The sequence below is a fragment of the Microtus pennsylvanicus genome, chromosome 7 (assembly GCF_037038515.1).
Source record: "Microtus pennsylvanicus isolate mMicPen1 chromosome 7, mMicPen1.hap1, whole genome shotgun sequence".
Classification (NCBI taxonomy): Eukaryota; Metazoa; Chordata; class Mammalia; order Rodentia; family Cricetidae; genus Microtus; species Microtus pennsylvanicus.
Window position 1 is genome coordinate 35,381,773 of NC_134585.1, and position 16,399 is coordinate 35,398,171.

General features: G+C 44.4%; 1 protein-coding gene across 2 annotated transcripts in view; it reads right to left on the reverse strand.

Annotated features, from left to right (window-relative positions):
- Arhgef4 (Rho guanine nucleotide exchange factor 4) overlaps positions 1-16,399 on the reverse strand; it is a 143,144-nt gene that overhangs the window by 67,531 nt on the left and 59,214 nt on the right. Inside the window, exon 3 of one of the 2 annotated variants that reach the window (XM_075980487.1) lies at positions 12,031-12,336. The exons of the other annotated variant lie outside the window; for it this stretch is intronic. Coding sequence (XP_075836602.1) covers positions 12,031-12,336 — 306 coding nt within the window. The remainder of the gene's footprint in view (positions 1-12,030; positions 12,337-16,399) is intronic. 2 annotated transcript variants of the gene reach the window in all.

Here is a 16,399-nt window from a genome sequence, read left to right on the forward strand (position 1 = left end):
TGAGGTAAGCAGGATAAACCGAGAAAAGGAGGTGAAGTTCTGAGCCAGTAATATCAGCCACTGAAGCCCTTAAAGAGCACATGTCAGGTACTACTGTCCTTTCTTCCTGCCTACCAATAAAATGTTTATTGTCTTTTTTATATACCCATGGAAAACAAGAAAAAGATATTTTCGAGGCAGAATCTCTCCTTGTAGCCCTGGCTGTCCTGGAACTCACAGAGATCCACCTGCTGGGAGTGAAGGTATGTGCCATTATGCCCAGATTGAAAAATAAATATAACAAAACAATTCTTTACACATCATATAACTGGGGATTTCAGGGGAGGGGATGAGATACTTCTCTGAGGCCATGCACTTGCAGGAGCGAGTCCAAGCCAGGACAGCAGTGCGGTAGTGACTGGGTAGAAACCAGGGTCAGACCACACCCTGCTTTAGAGGGGTCTTAATAATCCGGATTTAATGAAATGCATTTGGGTTTTGAAATGACCCATGTTTGCTAAGAAGCAGGTGGTAAATACACAATGGAGTTTGGTTCTTCATTTTCTTAGTGTTGACAAGTGAGAATCACAGTTGGATTTTCTTACTCCTCGTGTGTGTTTGCATACATGTGTTTGTCTATGTTGTTAACTGGATTGAACCTAGAACCTACTGCATGTTAGGCAAATTCTCCACCACTTAGCTATAACCCCAGCCATCTTTTTACTTTTTATTTTGAGAAAGAATTTCACTAAGTTGCCAAGGCTAGCCTTGAACTCACTCTGAAGCCCAGGCTGACCCTGCTCTATACCAATCCTTCTGCCTTTGCTTTCTGATTCACTGGGATTACAAGCCAGCTTGGTTTCCCTCTTCCTCCTGTTCCTTTCCTAAAATGCAGACTCATCATGACATTAATCTTGAAGACACAGACTGACCAATAGAGAAGATAGCCCAGACAAAGGGAACAAAAGTACAGAATCCAAGATCAAAGGTAAAGGCAGTGTACAGAATTATATATACATTCAAATATACAACAACATGACTTATCTGTGTAAAACATGGCTGGGACATTGAAGAAATCATACAACAGTGTTTGATTCCCACATACACTTTAGGTTAAGGATGACAATATGAGGAAATGGGAAGAAGAAATTAAAAAATTTTAAGCAAATGAAACGCAAAGGTTTTGGGGGCCAGGGACACAGCATTCTCTCTTCCTTCCTTGCCGGTCTTCTCCTACACAATCTGCATGGCAGCCGAGAACTCAGGGGTCCAGTGCTCGCTCTCTCTCCCTTCCTCACTAATCTTTCCTTCCCAGTCGTCTGAACGACAGTCTAGAGTTGAGTAGATGGTTAGGGAATAAGAACATTTACACAGTCCTCCCAAAGTCTGACACAAACATCAAGTAAACCTGCCAATCATGCTAACTGCGTTGAGATCTGTGCTTTGAAAGGGGAGAGAGACCACAGCATCTTGCTTTCTTTGAGTGGTTCTCATCCTGGCTCTCCCTGCCATTAACTAGAAGGTGACATTCCGTAAGATCCATGACGACCTGCTGACAACGAGGTTAAAGATTCGGGCCACCCAAACCACCTTGTCTTGTGTTTGTTCTTCAGTCAGCACTGGACTAGAGCTGGGTGAGCAATCCCCCGAAAGATAGACTTCTCCATCGTCCTTCCCTAGCCCCCACCCCAGCCTCCACTGCAGCGAATCCACTGCCACGAGCCTTCTGCTGCAGCTACGCAGTGACACTCTGCCCTCGGGACCTTTCTTCCTCACTCCCTAACAATATGCCTAGCATCTGATTACATCTGAAGCAGCCTCCACGTGGGCATGACCGAACCTGTTTCCTCAGTCCCATCCACTCTGATGTCAGAGCAACTTTGCAGCAGCCAGGACCTCACTGAAGGCCCAGGAAAGAGGGTGCAGTCCAGAAACTTCCGTGTCTATCTTCTTCAGCTCCACCCCCATCCCGTGATGACTACCGTGTATAGTGTATATGCGATTCTGTTGCCTGAATGTATGAGCATCAAGCCCCAAACTCTCTCTCTTTATACTCCATATATTCCTGGTTTTACAGAGTGGAGGCTTGGCCATGGGCCTTCCTCACTTTTGGTTTCATGTGAACAGCATAGTTATAGCAGGGATAGAATTTTTGAGTTGGAATGAGCGCATGCATGTTTAATTCTGTTTTAGAATCCAGAGAAGCTAGTGACCCCTACCAAGGTTATACATCATTACTGCTAAGACTGAGTGGGACCAGAGCCCAAACACTTTGACTCTGAAACCAGTGCTCTTCCCCCATAGTACTTTCAAAAGCAACACATGGGGAGAGAGAAGGTATCCATTTTTCATAAACAATGTCCATCAAACTTTACAGCCCTTGATAACCGGGACAAACTTTTAGAGGTAGTTAGCAAAGGTTATCGAGAGCCCTGTAGGCAAGCAAATCCTTTTCCTTTATGAACAATCCTTTCTTACTGCTCCCCCCCCCCCATGATAAAAGCACAGCGGCCTAAGGGACAATACACTTAGATGCACAGAGAGTGTGTCTCTCATTCTGTCTTCCCCAACATGTCATCCTCAGCCTTGAAACCGCCACTCTGCTCCAAGACTCAAGATTGTCCAAGGAATTTCTCCTCCTGAAGGAGATCTCACATCTTACGTTTCTCACCACAGAAAAAGTTGCAGCATTACTGGGTCCTGATCATCTCTATTTCTGGGTCCCTCCCTGAGGGTGTGCACATTTTAGTGTCACCCAAGAAATAACCTCAGAGAGCCTCCCCAGCTGGCAAGGTGACTAGGTGCCTGGTCTCTCCCTAAAATATATAAAAATCCAGACTGGGAGGAAGAAGGGGCTCATGGTACCCTGCAAGCTTACTGGTGGCAAGGTGGCAGGGCTTTCTATGGGGCAAAGCCTATGGGGTGGGGTGTGCCAACAGTTGCCAGGTTCTTGTCTGGTCTTGCCCTTGGCAGCTGCTGCTCCTCCATGGCTATGGTCATGCTGTAGTCTCGAGTCTAAGCACATTCATCTGTTCTGGAGTTTCTTCAGGAGGGAGTTGGAGCCTATGGGCTTTTGTCCTTTGGATATTTGGCCTTTTAGCTCTGCTTCCTCAGCACTCTCAGGGAGAATACCTTCTTTCTCCTGTGAGGCCTGTGTCTCCTTGCCAATCTCCTCTGCAGGGTTATCTTGTTATTTCTAGGGCATGGAAGGATCGGGACTATGGAGTTTAGGGCCCAGCAAGTCAGCTGAAAAGGAGAGAGAGAGAGAGAGAGAGAGAGAGAGAGAGAGAGAGAGAGAGAGAGAGAGAGAGGATGTAGGAACAGTTTTAGCGGCTGCTTCCTCTTCTATCATTATGGTGGCTCAGTCCCCAAATGTCTTTCCTCGTATCCTTGCTTCTAATGTTCTAATGCAGCTAACATCAACTGACCAGGATATCATGAAACAAGATTCCTCTGCCTAGGAGACCATTCCAGACCACCCCAGAGACAAGGCATTAAAATATGATGTAACCAAGAACAGCTTCTTTTCAGTAGCCACCAAGAACAAAGGACGCTTAGTACAATTAACAGCACTCAGACACCTGCAAGGCCAGAAGGGCACAACTCTGGCCAAGCGACTAACAGCTAGCAGGCAGTCGAGGCCAATAGCTAATAAAGTCAGTCAGAGATTGACAGGGAAGATGATCACGATCGTCTGCCTGGCTGGTGGAAGAAGATGCACAGTGTGTGTGGGCCCTGTGTTGGCTTGGCCCACAAGAATTAGCCAATCTCTTGTGGTCTCTGCCACAGCCCTATAAAAGCCCTCAGGCATGGAAGCTCAGTGGTTGTTTCTATCTCCCTTCCTTAGGAGTTCCTCTCCCTTTCCTTTTATCTCTCACTTTTACTCAAGTCTCCCTTCCTGTGATTGTCTTTAATAAAGCCCACTTCTGCTTAGCATACACCAGGAGAATCCATACCTTCAATCTCTGTTGGTGTGAGACAGTGAACTTGAAGCCACTGTCTTAGGTTAACCTTTGATAACCTTGAGTTTTTAGCATCCTAGATTCTCAAGTTGTGCATAACCGTGTCATAAACGAACCCATCATACAAAAAGACCAGGTATCCCTGGCACTCAGTTTAGATTTCCAGCCTCCAGAGATAACTGCCTATGGTGATTTGAATGAGAATGCCCTCTATGCTTAGTCCCCATTTGAGCTATTTGGATGTATGGGCTTGTTGGAATGGATGTGCCCTTGGAGGAGGTGTGTCAGTGTGTGTGTGTGTGTGTGTATGTGTGCTGCCTGTGGAATAGGAGGAAAACCCCTTTGCTATTGTTTTTCCATTGTCATGCCTATCTGCCATCTGCCACGATGATCATGGACTATCCCTCTTAAACTGTAAGCAAGCCCCCAACAGATGCTTTTTTTTTTTGATTTTTCGAGACAGGATTTCTCTGTAGCTTTTGGTTCCTGTCCTGGAACTAGCTCTTGTAGACCAGGCTGGCCTCGAACTCACAGAGATCCGCCTGCCTCTGCCTCCCGAGTGCTGGGATTAAAGGCGTGCGCCACCACCGCCCGGCAACAGATGCTTTTAAAGTGAGAGTTGCTTTGGTTCTGTTGTCTCTTCACAACAATAGAATAGTAATGAAGACACTGGCTATTGTTGGGAAGCCACACATTCTACAGGGCCATTGTGAAGCAGCCCACAGATTACACACCAGGATATCATTATTCATCTGCTCGACTGAGTCACGCTGGTATTCAAGGACCTGTTAGAGCCTTTTGACCACTCCAATGGCCAAATCATGGTCAAGCCCTGAAGGATAATTAGCAAATACCAGATGGAGATCTTTTAAATACATCTGTGCTCTTCTCAGAGAGAGTTTGTATCACGTGGCAATTAAAATGTGGACTGAGGCCAGATTTTCTTGGTGCAAATCCTACCAGCAGTGTCTCTTATTACTAGTGTTGAGTTCACTTCTAGGCCCTCTCTAGAGCCATTTCCTTCACGGAAACTCTGCTGCCTGGAGCAACTTCGAGGTTCAAGAATATGAACGCAAAGTTCTCATTAGTTACGAGGGCATTGCTGGGGCATGAGTCTGCTCTTTCTGCTTTCTCTTCTGTGTTTATCTGCTTACCTGTCTGTGTGTGTGTGTGTACACGTGCATGCACATGTTTGCACAGGTGCGCACACACGTGTGTGTGGAAGCCAGAGGTTGGTGTTAGGTATATCCCTCTGTCACTCCTCACTTCATTTGCTGAGGTGACATTGCTTTGCTGATCCTGGAACTCACCGATTGGCTCAATGGAAAGCTCTTCAGATCTGTCCGTCTCCACCTTCCCAGTTCTACAGTTACAGACATGTGTGGCCACACCTGGCTTTCTATGTGGGTGCTGGGGTCTGAATGGGGGAGCTTTATGCTTGTTTGGCAAGATGTGACTGACTTGGGAGGGGCAGCCCCCAGTCAGCACCAGGGCATGTAAGAAGTCCACAAAGGCGGCGAGGGCTACACTTCCCTATGTGAGGGGGAAAAGAAGGAGGTCCACACTTTCTGCTGGCGGCTAGGAGGAAAGGAACAAGCACACGCTTTTCTGATGGTAGCCTTCTCTCTCTTCCTTCATCTTAAATCATCTTTCCTGACAGTCTCTCTTCACATACCTCTCTCTCCTGCTCGGTTACGTATTTCTGTATTCAACTACATCCCTTTTCACGTGCCTACACATCTTTCTTTTATGTACATTCTCTTCTGCATCTCTGTTCTACACAGCTTCATCTTCCTTGCCTCTACACAGTTACAAATCTCCACACGGCCACAGCTAAACATCTCATTTCTGTAGCACCATAAGCACGTAAGCACATTAAGCATGTTCACAGTTCCTAGGCACAGCTCCTCCACGTAGCAGCAGCAGCTCTTCCACACCACACACACACACACACACTCTCTCTCTCTCTCACACACACACACACTCTCTCTCTCTCTCTCTCTCACACACACACACACACATCCACATATTCACACACTCCTTACTCACCCACTCTCACTCATTCACCTTCACACACTTCTCTCTCTCCATAGCGCCTTCTCTCAACACCACCACTCAGGAAGTGTTGAGCAGGCTCTTTTCTCCCAGCCAAACTCTGGACAGTCATAGGTTACATTTTCCAGGCCCGACCCATTCTCATAACACAAGGTAAGTCACGTGGTTTCTCTTAGGCTACCAATGTCACATTGACCCATGTAGCTCTAAGTTGGTGAGGATTCCCACACAGCAAACAATTGGCCGAACCTTGAGCCTGAGGCTGGGACTATGTGCAAAAAGTCAATTCCTGAGAAAGCTATGTCTAGTAAGGTTGCTTCTATCCTGACCTCGAATTGGCAAAGCACCAGGGAAAATGACCTCGTGTATTTGTCTCTAGGAGCAATCAGATATTTGTCTGTCTCCAGGGGCAACTAGCCTGCTTTGAATTTGTTCTGCAGTCTAAAGTTAGCTGTCTGTGTAAAAAAGCTGTCTTTGTGACTGAGAATCATATGTCAGTCTTAGTAATGAAAGATATCCTAGTATTATTTATATTCATCAAAATGAGACACTTAAGCAGAAATCATCTTCCTGACCATCCACAGCTATGTGTGTCCAATAGATGGAATATTTACATGAGAAACACACAAAACAATGGGAATATAATATACTCAAAGCTGTTCTTAGGGAAGGAAGGCAGTTCTTCGGGAAGAAATGAAATGACTCATGAGAGAAATTACAGACAAAAGAAACTGGTTTCCATAGCCAGTGACCCCCACAGCCTTTCCAGGTAGAGCTCCCAACTAGGGAATCATACATCTGGTGGGTCGACCTGCTGAACACTAGTTGTCACCTGCTGTATACCCCCCCCAAGGCTCTCTGACTTTCCACACTGAACTATCTCCCTAGTCCTGTGGAAAAAGTTATTTAAAAGCAAAGTTAATAAGTGAACTACAGCTGAATGTGATAGGTTTCTATACCCCTGTAGGTGGACCCTGACTGAGGAAGTTCCACTTATAATAGTGCGATGGGGAAGTGTGAAAACAGCCTTTGAATTGAATTTGGGTCTTTCTGTGGGCTGGTGGTCGTCAGCACAGTGCTCCCTGGTGGTCACAGGAGAACAGAAGTACCAGCATTCCCTGTTGCTGTATGGAGTAAGAGCACAATTGACCTTGGGGGGGGTGTTTAGTTGCCATTTGAGAGGTGTGAAGGGACTATATCCTGATGACCTCATCTAAGCCAAGAACCGTGTGCATTCCCAAGTCCCTGACATCTTCCGGGAGGCTCTGATCGCCATCTGAGTTATTATGTTTCTAGTTGTGGGTTATGAGGCCAAACACTGAGTTGGTGAGTGCTGAGCTGTTGCTTTGAAGGGGAGAAAGCAAGGGCCCAGTGAGTTTCTGGTTATTCTTTGGGAGGGACATGTTGGGTCTTGTGAATACCAAGCACTCACTCTCCTGTGAGCTACAGTATCTCCACACATGGCAGTAGTTTTGTGGTTAAGATGCTATTTGTCTTCTCTGGGCTCATTTTGTCAGCATCCTTCTAAAATAAACTGACATCAACACTGAAGATTTAATTTCCCACATAATTGTTGTCACAATATAATTCTTACTGGGTTTTTAATTAATTTTTCATCTCTGCCCTAACTTTTATTTATTCTTTCAGTCACATAATGAGATGGAAGCCTTAAAATAAAAACATACACACATCACCCTGGGAAACATGTGTTTGGTTTCTTTTCTCACACACATTTTGGTTCATGTTTTCTTCTAAACCAAATTCTAAAGTGATGCTGAAGAGACAGCCCAGCGGTTAAGAACATATAGTGTTCTTGCAGAGGACCCGAGTTAAGTTCCTAGCACCCACATCAGGTAGTTCACAAACACCTGTAACTCCAACTCTATGAACCTGAACACACACCACACACACACATACCACATAGTAACAATTTTCAAAGAATAAAAATATTTTGAAATATTTTAAAGTATATATCTTAAAGTTATCCTTGCACATATTTGTGTGATATAAACTAAAATCAGTTTTTTTTTTCCCAGTGCTGAAGGTAAAACCCTTGCATACACTAGGTGGGCACTCCACCACTAAGTTACTTCCCCAGGCCCCTAGGGTCTCACCATCAGCCCCACCTGGCCTGAAATGTCTGAACCTCCTGCTCAGCCTCCCGAGTCCTGGAGTATAGGCTTGAGGCACCATGCCCAGGCTAATGTTATGATTTTCAACAAAACGTAGGATGGTTAAATTGAGCTAATTAACCCATCTATCACATCAAACATTTGACATTTTATGGGAAGAATATTGGGGCTTATTTTCTTAGCACCACTAGAATGTATGGCACTGGAGGCTGGCAAGAAGGCTCAGCAGGTGAAGGGTTCCTGCAAGTTGTCATTGGCCCTCCGCACACACACCTTGGCACATGCCTGCATACACTAAATAAATACATGTAAACATGTTAAAGCAATGTATGATTCTCAATTATTATTCACTGAGCCGAGCAGGAGATATAAAAATCAAATTTATTCTTCCTGTGTAACAGGATTTGTCCCTTGGATTATTCCCTCTCCAATCCCCCCAGCCCCTACCTCTGTCCCGCCTCACTCTCCACCATCATTCTACTCTTGGCCTGTACGATTTCAGTTGCTTTGGAGTATATGTATGTGGAGAACATGTGACATTTGTCTTCAGTGTCTGGCTTACATTGCAACCCTTGATGCAAATGACACAAATCGCTTCCTTTTCAGAGGAACAATATTCCAGCGTGTGAATGAACCACATTTTCTTTATCTGCTCCTGTGTTGATGGACATTCAAGTCTATATCTTTTCTACTATGAGTATTGCTGTAATGAACAATGGTCTGCAAATGTTTCAACATGCTGATTTTGAGTCTGTAGGTAAATACTAAAAAGTGGGAGGTTTGACTCAGATAGTAGCTCTATTTTTAGCTTTTTGAGGAACTTCCATTCAGTGTTTCATGGTGGCTATCCCAATACAATTTTTTACTAACAGTGTGGAAACCTTCCATTTTCTCCACATTCTCACCAGCACCTGCCAGCTTTCAATAACATAACAAAGAAAACAAGTTTCAGTGGGGAGAACCTGAGGCCATGCAGCCCCCAGTGCTCGTGGAAAGATAACAGGGTGGCCAAAGTGTCAATCAGGCAGCTTTCCTACAAGTTAATCACAGAATTACTAACCTATCCAGGAACTCTACTGCTAAGTGTATACCTCAGAGAACAGAAAACGTGTATTCAAACAAAAACTTTTATAACTGTTTCTGTAGATAACCTTAACAATAGCAAAAAATTGGAACCAGTCCAAATGTCTGTTGCTGAATGAATAAACAGATGTCTACACATAATAAACCATTCATCCATAGAAAGGAATGGAGTCCTGATAGGTGCTAAGACTTGGAAGGACCTTGAAATCATTGCATTAACGAAAGAAGCCAGACATGGTTACTTATCACACAATTCCATGAAATAGCCAGATCCGTAAGAACATAAAAAGCAGATTCATGCTTTCCAGGGCCCAGGGACAGTGGGCACTGATTGCTCAATAAGTATGGGGTTTACTTTTATGATAATAAAAATATCTTGGAAAAAGATACTATATTTTTAGGAAAATGGTTGGATCCAGAAAACATAGCGTGGTAACTCAGACTCAGATAGACAATACTGCCTGCTTTCTCTCATATGTGGATCTTAGCTGTTAATTTATGCGTGTGTTTATGTGGAAGTGAGTGTGGGCAGAGGCCAGGAAACTAGAAAGGGGCCATGGGAGGGGGAGATGGATATTAAGGGAAGGGGTATGGAAGATGGTGGAGCAAGCATGATATCAAGATGCAAGGGGAATTCTGAGGCAGAAGGGCACAAGCACTGGGGAGGGAGTTTCAGGAGAGTGGAGAAGGGGGTCAACCAAAACCAAGTATGCCTGAGAATGGCATTGTGGCACCTATTGCTTTGCATGTTAATTCAAAAATAATGCTTTCAAAAAGCAAAAGATAAGCCTTGGGTTTAGATCGAGATATACTTGCAAAAACACTGTAAGCCAGACTCAGGAGTGTACTTCACAGATACATGGCAACAATTTTATTATTTTATCAAAGGAAAGAAAAAATGCAAATTGGAAATCGAGAAGGTATGCTTGTAAAGATTGTGAAGTTTCTTTATAAAAATTTTTATTGCATTTTATTTATTTATCTTGTGTGGGGAAGTCAGAGGACTTGCAGGAAGCAGTTCTTCCTTCTACAGTAGAGGGCCTAGAAGTGAACTCAAGACATCATTAGGCTGAGTGGGAAGTCCTGCTACCAACTGAGCCATCTTGCTGGCCCCATGTGAAGTCATTTTTAATAGGCTGTCAAGTTGCATGTAAACATGCATGGGATCAAATGCTGACCACTGGACAGAGAAGGACCGGGGAGCAGTGTTTTAGAAACCCTGGGGCAGTTCCTGTGGTGAGCTATCTTTTTATACTGCTCTTGCTTGGTCCAGGTGTCCCTCAAATGCTTGTTTGTTAAAGAGTGAGGCCGGAAGATTTTATGCAATGAGTACCTGCAAAATGGAATATGGGGCCCCAATCTTTTTTTCTACCTCTATTTTATTTTATTTTTCAGAATCTGTATGTACTTTTCCTTTTTATAAATTGATTTTATTGAGTTATACATTTTTCTCTGCTCCCCTCCCTGCCTTTCCCCTCGCCTTCAATCCTCTCCCAAGGTCCACATGCTCCCAATTTACTCAGGAGATCTTGTATTTTTCTACTTCCCATGTAGATTATATCTATGTAAGTCTCTCTTAGTGTCCTCATTGTTGTCTAAGTTCTCTAGGATTGTGATTTGTAGGCTGGTTTTCTTTGCTTTATGTTTAAAAACCACTTATGAGTGAGTACATATGATAGTTGTCTTTCTGGGTCTGGGTTACCTCACTCAATATGATGTTTTCTAGCTTCATCTATTTGTCTGCAAATTTCAAGGCGCCATTGTTTTTCTCTGCTGTGTAGTACTCCACTGTGTAAATGTACCACATTTATTATCCATTCTTTGGTTGAGGGGCATTTAGGTTGTTTCCAGGTTCTGGCTATGACAAATGATGCTGCTATGAACTTAGTTGAGCACCGTGCACAAAACCCAAATCCAAATGGATCAAAGACCTCAACAGAAAACCAACCACACTGAACCTCACAGAAAAAATAAGTAGGAAGTACACTTGAACGCAGGGGCATAGGAGACCACTTCCTAAATATAACCCCAGTAGCACAGACACTGAGAGAAACAATTGATAAATAGGACATCCTAAAACTGTAAAGCAAAGGACTTGGTCAATAAGACAAAACAGCAGCCTATAGAATGGGGAAAAATCTTTACCTCTCTTTAGCTGCCATGGGTTCACAGGGTTTCCTCTGTCATGCACACTCAACTGTGATATCCTGAGCCACCACAAACCCAAAGCAATAGGGACTGAGACCTCTGAGGAAATAAACCTTTTTTTTTTTTTATCAGTGTGCATATTTGTATTTAGGTGGGTGTGCATGCATACATGTTAGTGTGAGTGCATATGGTGTGTGTGTGTGTGCAGATGCACATGTGTGTCCATGTGTTTAGGGAGCCAGAGGACAGCAGAGTGTCATTGCTCAAACATTGCCCATCTTGTTTTTGTAGCTGGGTCTCTCACTGGCCAGTGTGTCCATGCTGTCTGGAGGGTCAGTGAGCTCCAGGGATCTACCCGTTTCTGCTTCCATGCAGTTGGATCACAAACAAGCCTGTTTTGTTTTTCAAAATGCGAGTTTAGGGATTTGAACTCGGGTCCTCAAGTGCTTTACTGACTGAGATATTTCCCCAGTCCCAACTCTTTTATCTTTATCTATTAATTTATTTCAGGCATTTATGACAGTAATGAGAAGCTAACTAATACATAGGTTCATACTGGTCAGCTTCTGTGACTCAGGGGGTCAAGGGTGACAGTGTCAGTTCAGGATAGACTCAGAAAATGGCAGGCTCCCGGGCCACATCAGAAGATGCCTGGCGTGGGGCCCCCTTACCTGAGCTTGGTCCACGTGCATGATCCCTGGGCCCATCTTTTTTCTAAGCTGCATCTGCTTCTCCAGCTTCCTCCTCTGAGTCTTTTCTATCCACAGGTCATCCAAGCTGAAATGGGAGTGCTGAGGGGCCCTCCCGAGCTGTGAAGGGCCCTCTCTGGGGACTTGCTCTGTGGAGACGGAGGGTGGGGCCCATGTCACTACGTCAGTGGCAGATGCCAGCCGCTGAGTAGGCTCTGCATAAGAAGTTCTCTGATCACAGGAAGAACTGGCCTTCTTGTCTGGAGGTTTTTCCAGGGCGCTGTAGCTCTAGAGTGCAGAGGAGATGCCATCAGAGATGGGAGCAAGGGTAAAGCAACTGGGGGTGCAGTTCTACCCCCAGAGTCTCTTAGATATAATACGTTGTTCTGACTTATTTTCAAAGTAAAAATTACAATGAGATGCTTCATTCACAGTCATTTCGAAAAGTAGTAAGATGAGACATAAAAATAAATCTTGTTCCTGTTATAATGCATTTCAAACAACAAAGGCTTTTGATTTGATTAATGACATCTGTTAAAGTACCCAATGGACTTGGCATGCTCATTAGAATTTTGTGTGTGTGTGTGCGTGCGTGTGTGTGTGTATGTGTGTGTGTGCATGTGTGTGTGTGTGTGTGCGTGTGTGTGCATGTGTGTGTGTGTATGTGTGTGAGCGTGTGTGCGTGCGTGCGTGTGTGCATGTGCGTGTGTGTGTGTGTGCGTGTATGCTGATCCACACGTGCACAGGAATGTAGAGGACAGAGGTCAACTTCAGGGGTCATTTCTTAGAAGTGGTCACCTCATTTTCTGATACAAGGCCTATTGCTGGAACGTGGGGCTTACTGATAAATCTGGGCTGTTTGGCCCACAAGTCCAGTTCCCCAATGTTGAGATTCATGTGTACGCCATCATGCCTAGCTTTTTGATGGGAGTTCTGGGGACTGAATTCAAGTCCTCACGCTTGTGACAAGAGCACTTTCCCTACTGAGTCGTCTGTGTGTCCCAGAGCCCTTGCTCCAGTAGGCACAGTTCTCACCACCCCACTGCTCTCACTGGCCCAGTTCACAGCTAGCACTGAGGCACCACGGCCACCTCAAGGTAGAACCCGTCCTCAACAGAAGACTAGTAGGACTTTCTGTTCACGTTCCCACTGTCTGTTGGAATCAACCCATGATCACTGGGAGAAGAAACTCTTTTATTCCCATGTTCATAAAAATGAATGCATTAAAAATAGTTCAATCAAAAACTCCAGCTATAATTGGAGCTTCCCTACATAGGGGTTTATGCCTTTTCCAGAAGTCATAGATTACCAAATACAAAACCAAGTATCAGATGAAGGCTGCTTCCCCCCTCAAGTTGTTAGAGGTGTCCAGAGACCTCCAAACAAAATAGACTACAATCAACATAGCTCATTGCTGCCCACATGATGTTGAGAGTCTATTGCTGAAGATATCACACATGGTGGTCACAGTAGACATGGAAAAGTTAAGTTGGTAGTGACCAGAAGGTCTTCCCTACTGACTAGAAGGTGCTACACAGGTTGCCGGGGAGAAGAGACATCAGTGGTCTTATCTGTGAGCTATATGACCAGCAGGCAAAATATGCCCATGGGTCAAACCGAAACACATATGTTACAGGGGTAGCCAACTGGTTTCTGATTAGATTTGAGATCCACAGCACAGGAGGAAACATGCTTGGTACTGCACATCTGCCCAGAACCTATGACTGGTGAGTTCTCTGGCTGTTTACTATTGTTATCTTGCTAAATGGACATAGAATCAAACTGTTCTCTAAATGCATACCTCTCTACTGTAGATTAGCGCGGCCCCCGGGCCTTATCATATATTTCTCGGTGTCATGGATGGCAGTTAATGAAGAAATATAGCCAGTGAGTGCAGAGAGCGTCAGCGGAGAGTTTAGTTACAAGCAGAACCACACCCCACGGGTCATGGACCATCACAGAAGAGGGTGTAGAGGCTGGGGAGGGCTAGAGAAAATCCATGTCTTCTGTACAAGACAGGGCCTTTGTTTTCATGAACTCGTAGCAACTGTGGTTTCCTGCGCAGTTCCGCCACAGGATCAAGCAGGTCAACACCCTGCTATAGAGCAGGAAGAGGCATCTGAGCCCCGCTCCTGGCTGAGGACCTGTTGACAGAAGATGGCTTACGAGGGAAAGAGAGTTAGTATTCTTTAAGGGTATGGCCCCTGACAGGTTGATAGCACTCTAGTGGATGGACCTATACCCAGGAGTTTATGAGCAACACAAACTGGATTCTTTGGATTAAAGAAAAGGAGAAGACTCCAAGTTGGGAGCTTCGTGGAGGTTAGGGGAGGATCTGGGAGGAGTTAGAGGAAGGAGGGGGAGGATATGATGAAAATGCATTGTACCAAATTCTCAATGAATTAGTAAAAATGTATCTTAAAGTTACATAGAGATTACAGAAAAAACTTCAACTATTGCCCTGGAGAGATTCTTAAGAACACTTGCTGCTCTTGCAGAGGTCAAATTTGGTTGTCAGCACCCACTTTGGGGGGCTCTCGCAACTGTCTTTACTTTCATCTCGGGGGGGGGGGAACAATCTTTTATAGGCTTACACACACACACACACACACACACACACACACACACACACACACACACAATTTAGAACTTTTTAACACCCTCCAATTAACTGTCTCAACTCCAGTTTCTGCAGGATGTTGGGAGAACTTGATTTGATGATGTCATTTTTATCTTTTCTATTAATTTCTTTTCTTGGGAGCCTCACCAAAGGGAATGAGGGGATGCTCTGCCCTGCCCAGGACTTTTGAAGGGGAGCTGGCTGCCTTAAGGAGTGTCCTCAGCTGGTTTCAGCAGGATTTTTTTTTAAGTTCCTGATTTGACCATGTTACTTTTCTGTTGATATTTATAAAAAACTTGGCAAATACAGCAGACAGTCCTTCTGCAAATACATTTAATTATGTTTGATTGTGAAGCAAAACTTTATATTATATTGATGGAACTCTCACTGTATATGAAGGAATTATTTCAGACAATTAGAATGTAAGCAAGGATGAATGAAGGGATTTAAATGAAGTAAAATTTCTACATTTCATGTCACTTGGTGAAATGCCTCTACTAGGCGACCAGGAGACTGGAAAGATGTATGTATACAACATAATGCCTGGAGCTGTTATTTAAAAACCAAATATACTACATATACATTAAATAACTCTGAAAAATATTCAGGTGACCCATAGACCTTAGAAGAAATCAGAGAAGTGATACATACACACACATACACACAAACACACACACACACTCTAAAATGGAGATATAAGATACAAGTCATGAATAATTATTTTAATTTGTGGTGTCTGCATATGTGGTATATACACACATGTGGGGTGTGTGTATCTCCTCCAACAAGGCTGCCACAACCCTTAATCCTTCCCAAACAAGTCCACTCCCTGGTGACAAAGCATTCAAATATACGGAGGCCATTCTCATTCAAACCATTGTAGGTAAACACGTAAAATTCTTTAAATACTAGCTAATGTAATTTAACAGTGTATTAAGAATTATGTCACTGAGGCAGCAACCTCCATGGGAGCAGGTAAAAAGGAACAACTGCTGAGGGAGCAGGCCCAAGCCAGACACAACTGTGGGACCTGGCCTGATCCAGTGACCTCTGCCAGAGCAGGCCCAAGGCAGCAACCTCCACAGAAGAAGATAAAAGGAAGTAACCACTAAGGGAGCAGGCCTGAGCCAAAGACCTCTGCAGGATTAGGTGTGAGTCAGGGACCTCCGTGGGAGCAGGCCCGAGCCTGTGACCTCCATCAAAGCAGGTCTGAGCCAGAGACCTCTGCTGGAGCAGGCCCAAGGCAGTAACTTCAGGGGGATCAGCACTAAGCAAGCAACCTCCATAGAAGCAAACCCTAATGACCTCCAGGATTTCAAAACAACACCCAAGAGTGCTAAGCAACCTCCAGGAACACAGATTTACCTTCGAGATGACTGTAACCATGGCCCTGAATGGACCACAAGGAGCAACAATCTGAGCCTTGGATCCACTGGCACCTGGAAGATTGATCACCAGAGACACAGACGGCCCCAACTACACTAATCAGATGAAAAGATGGGTGGACAAGGTAAGAACACAACACCACAAAGAGCAACATACTACTATCAAAAACTAGTGGCTCTGCAATAGCGAAACTTGAACACCCAAATATGAATGAAGCAGGGAAAAATGACCTAAAAAATAAACTTTAGAAGAATGTTTGAGGCCCTTAAAGACGGAATAAAAATTCCCCCAAAAATGGAGGAAAAGAAACAAAAAACTAGAGGAAATCAATAAACCCCTTAAAGA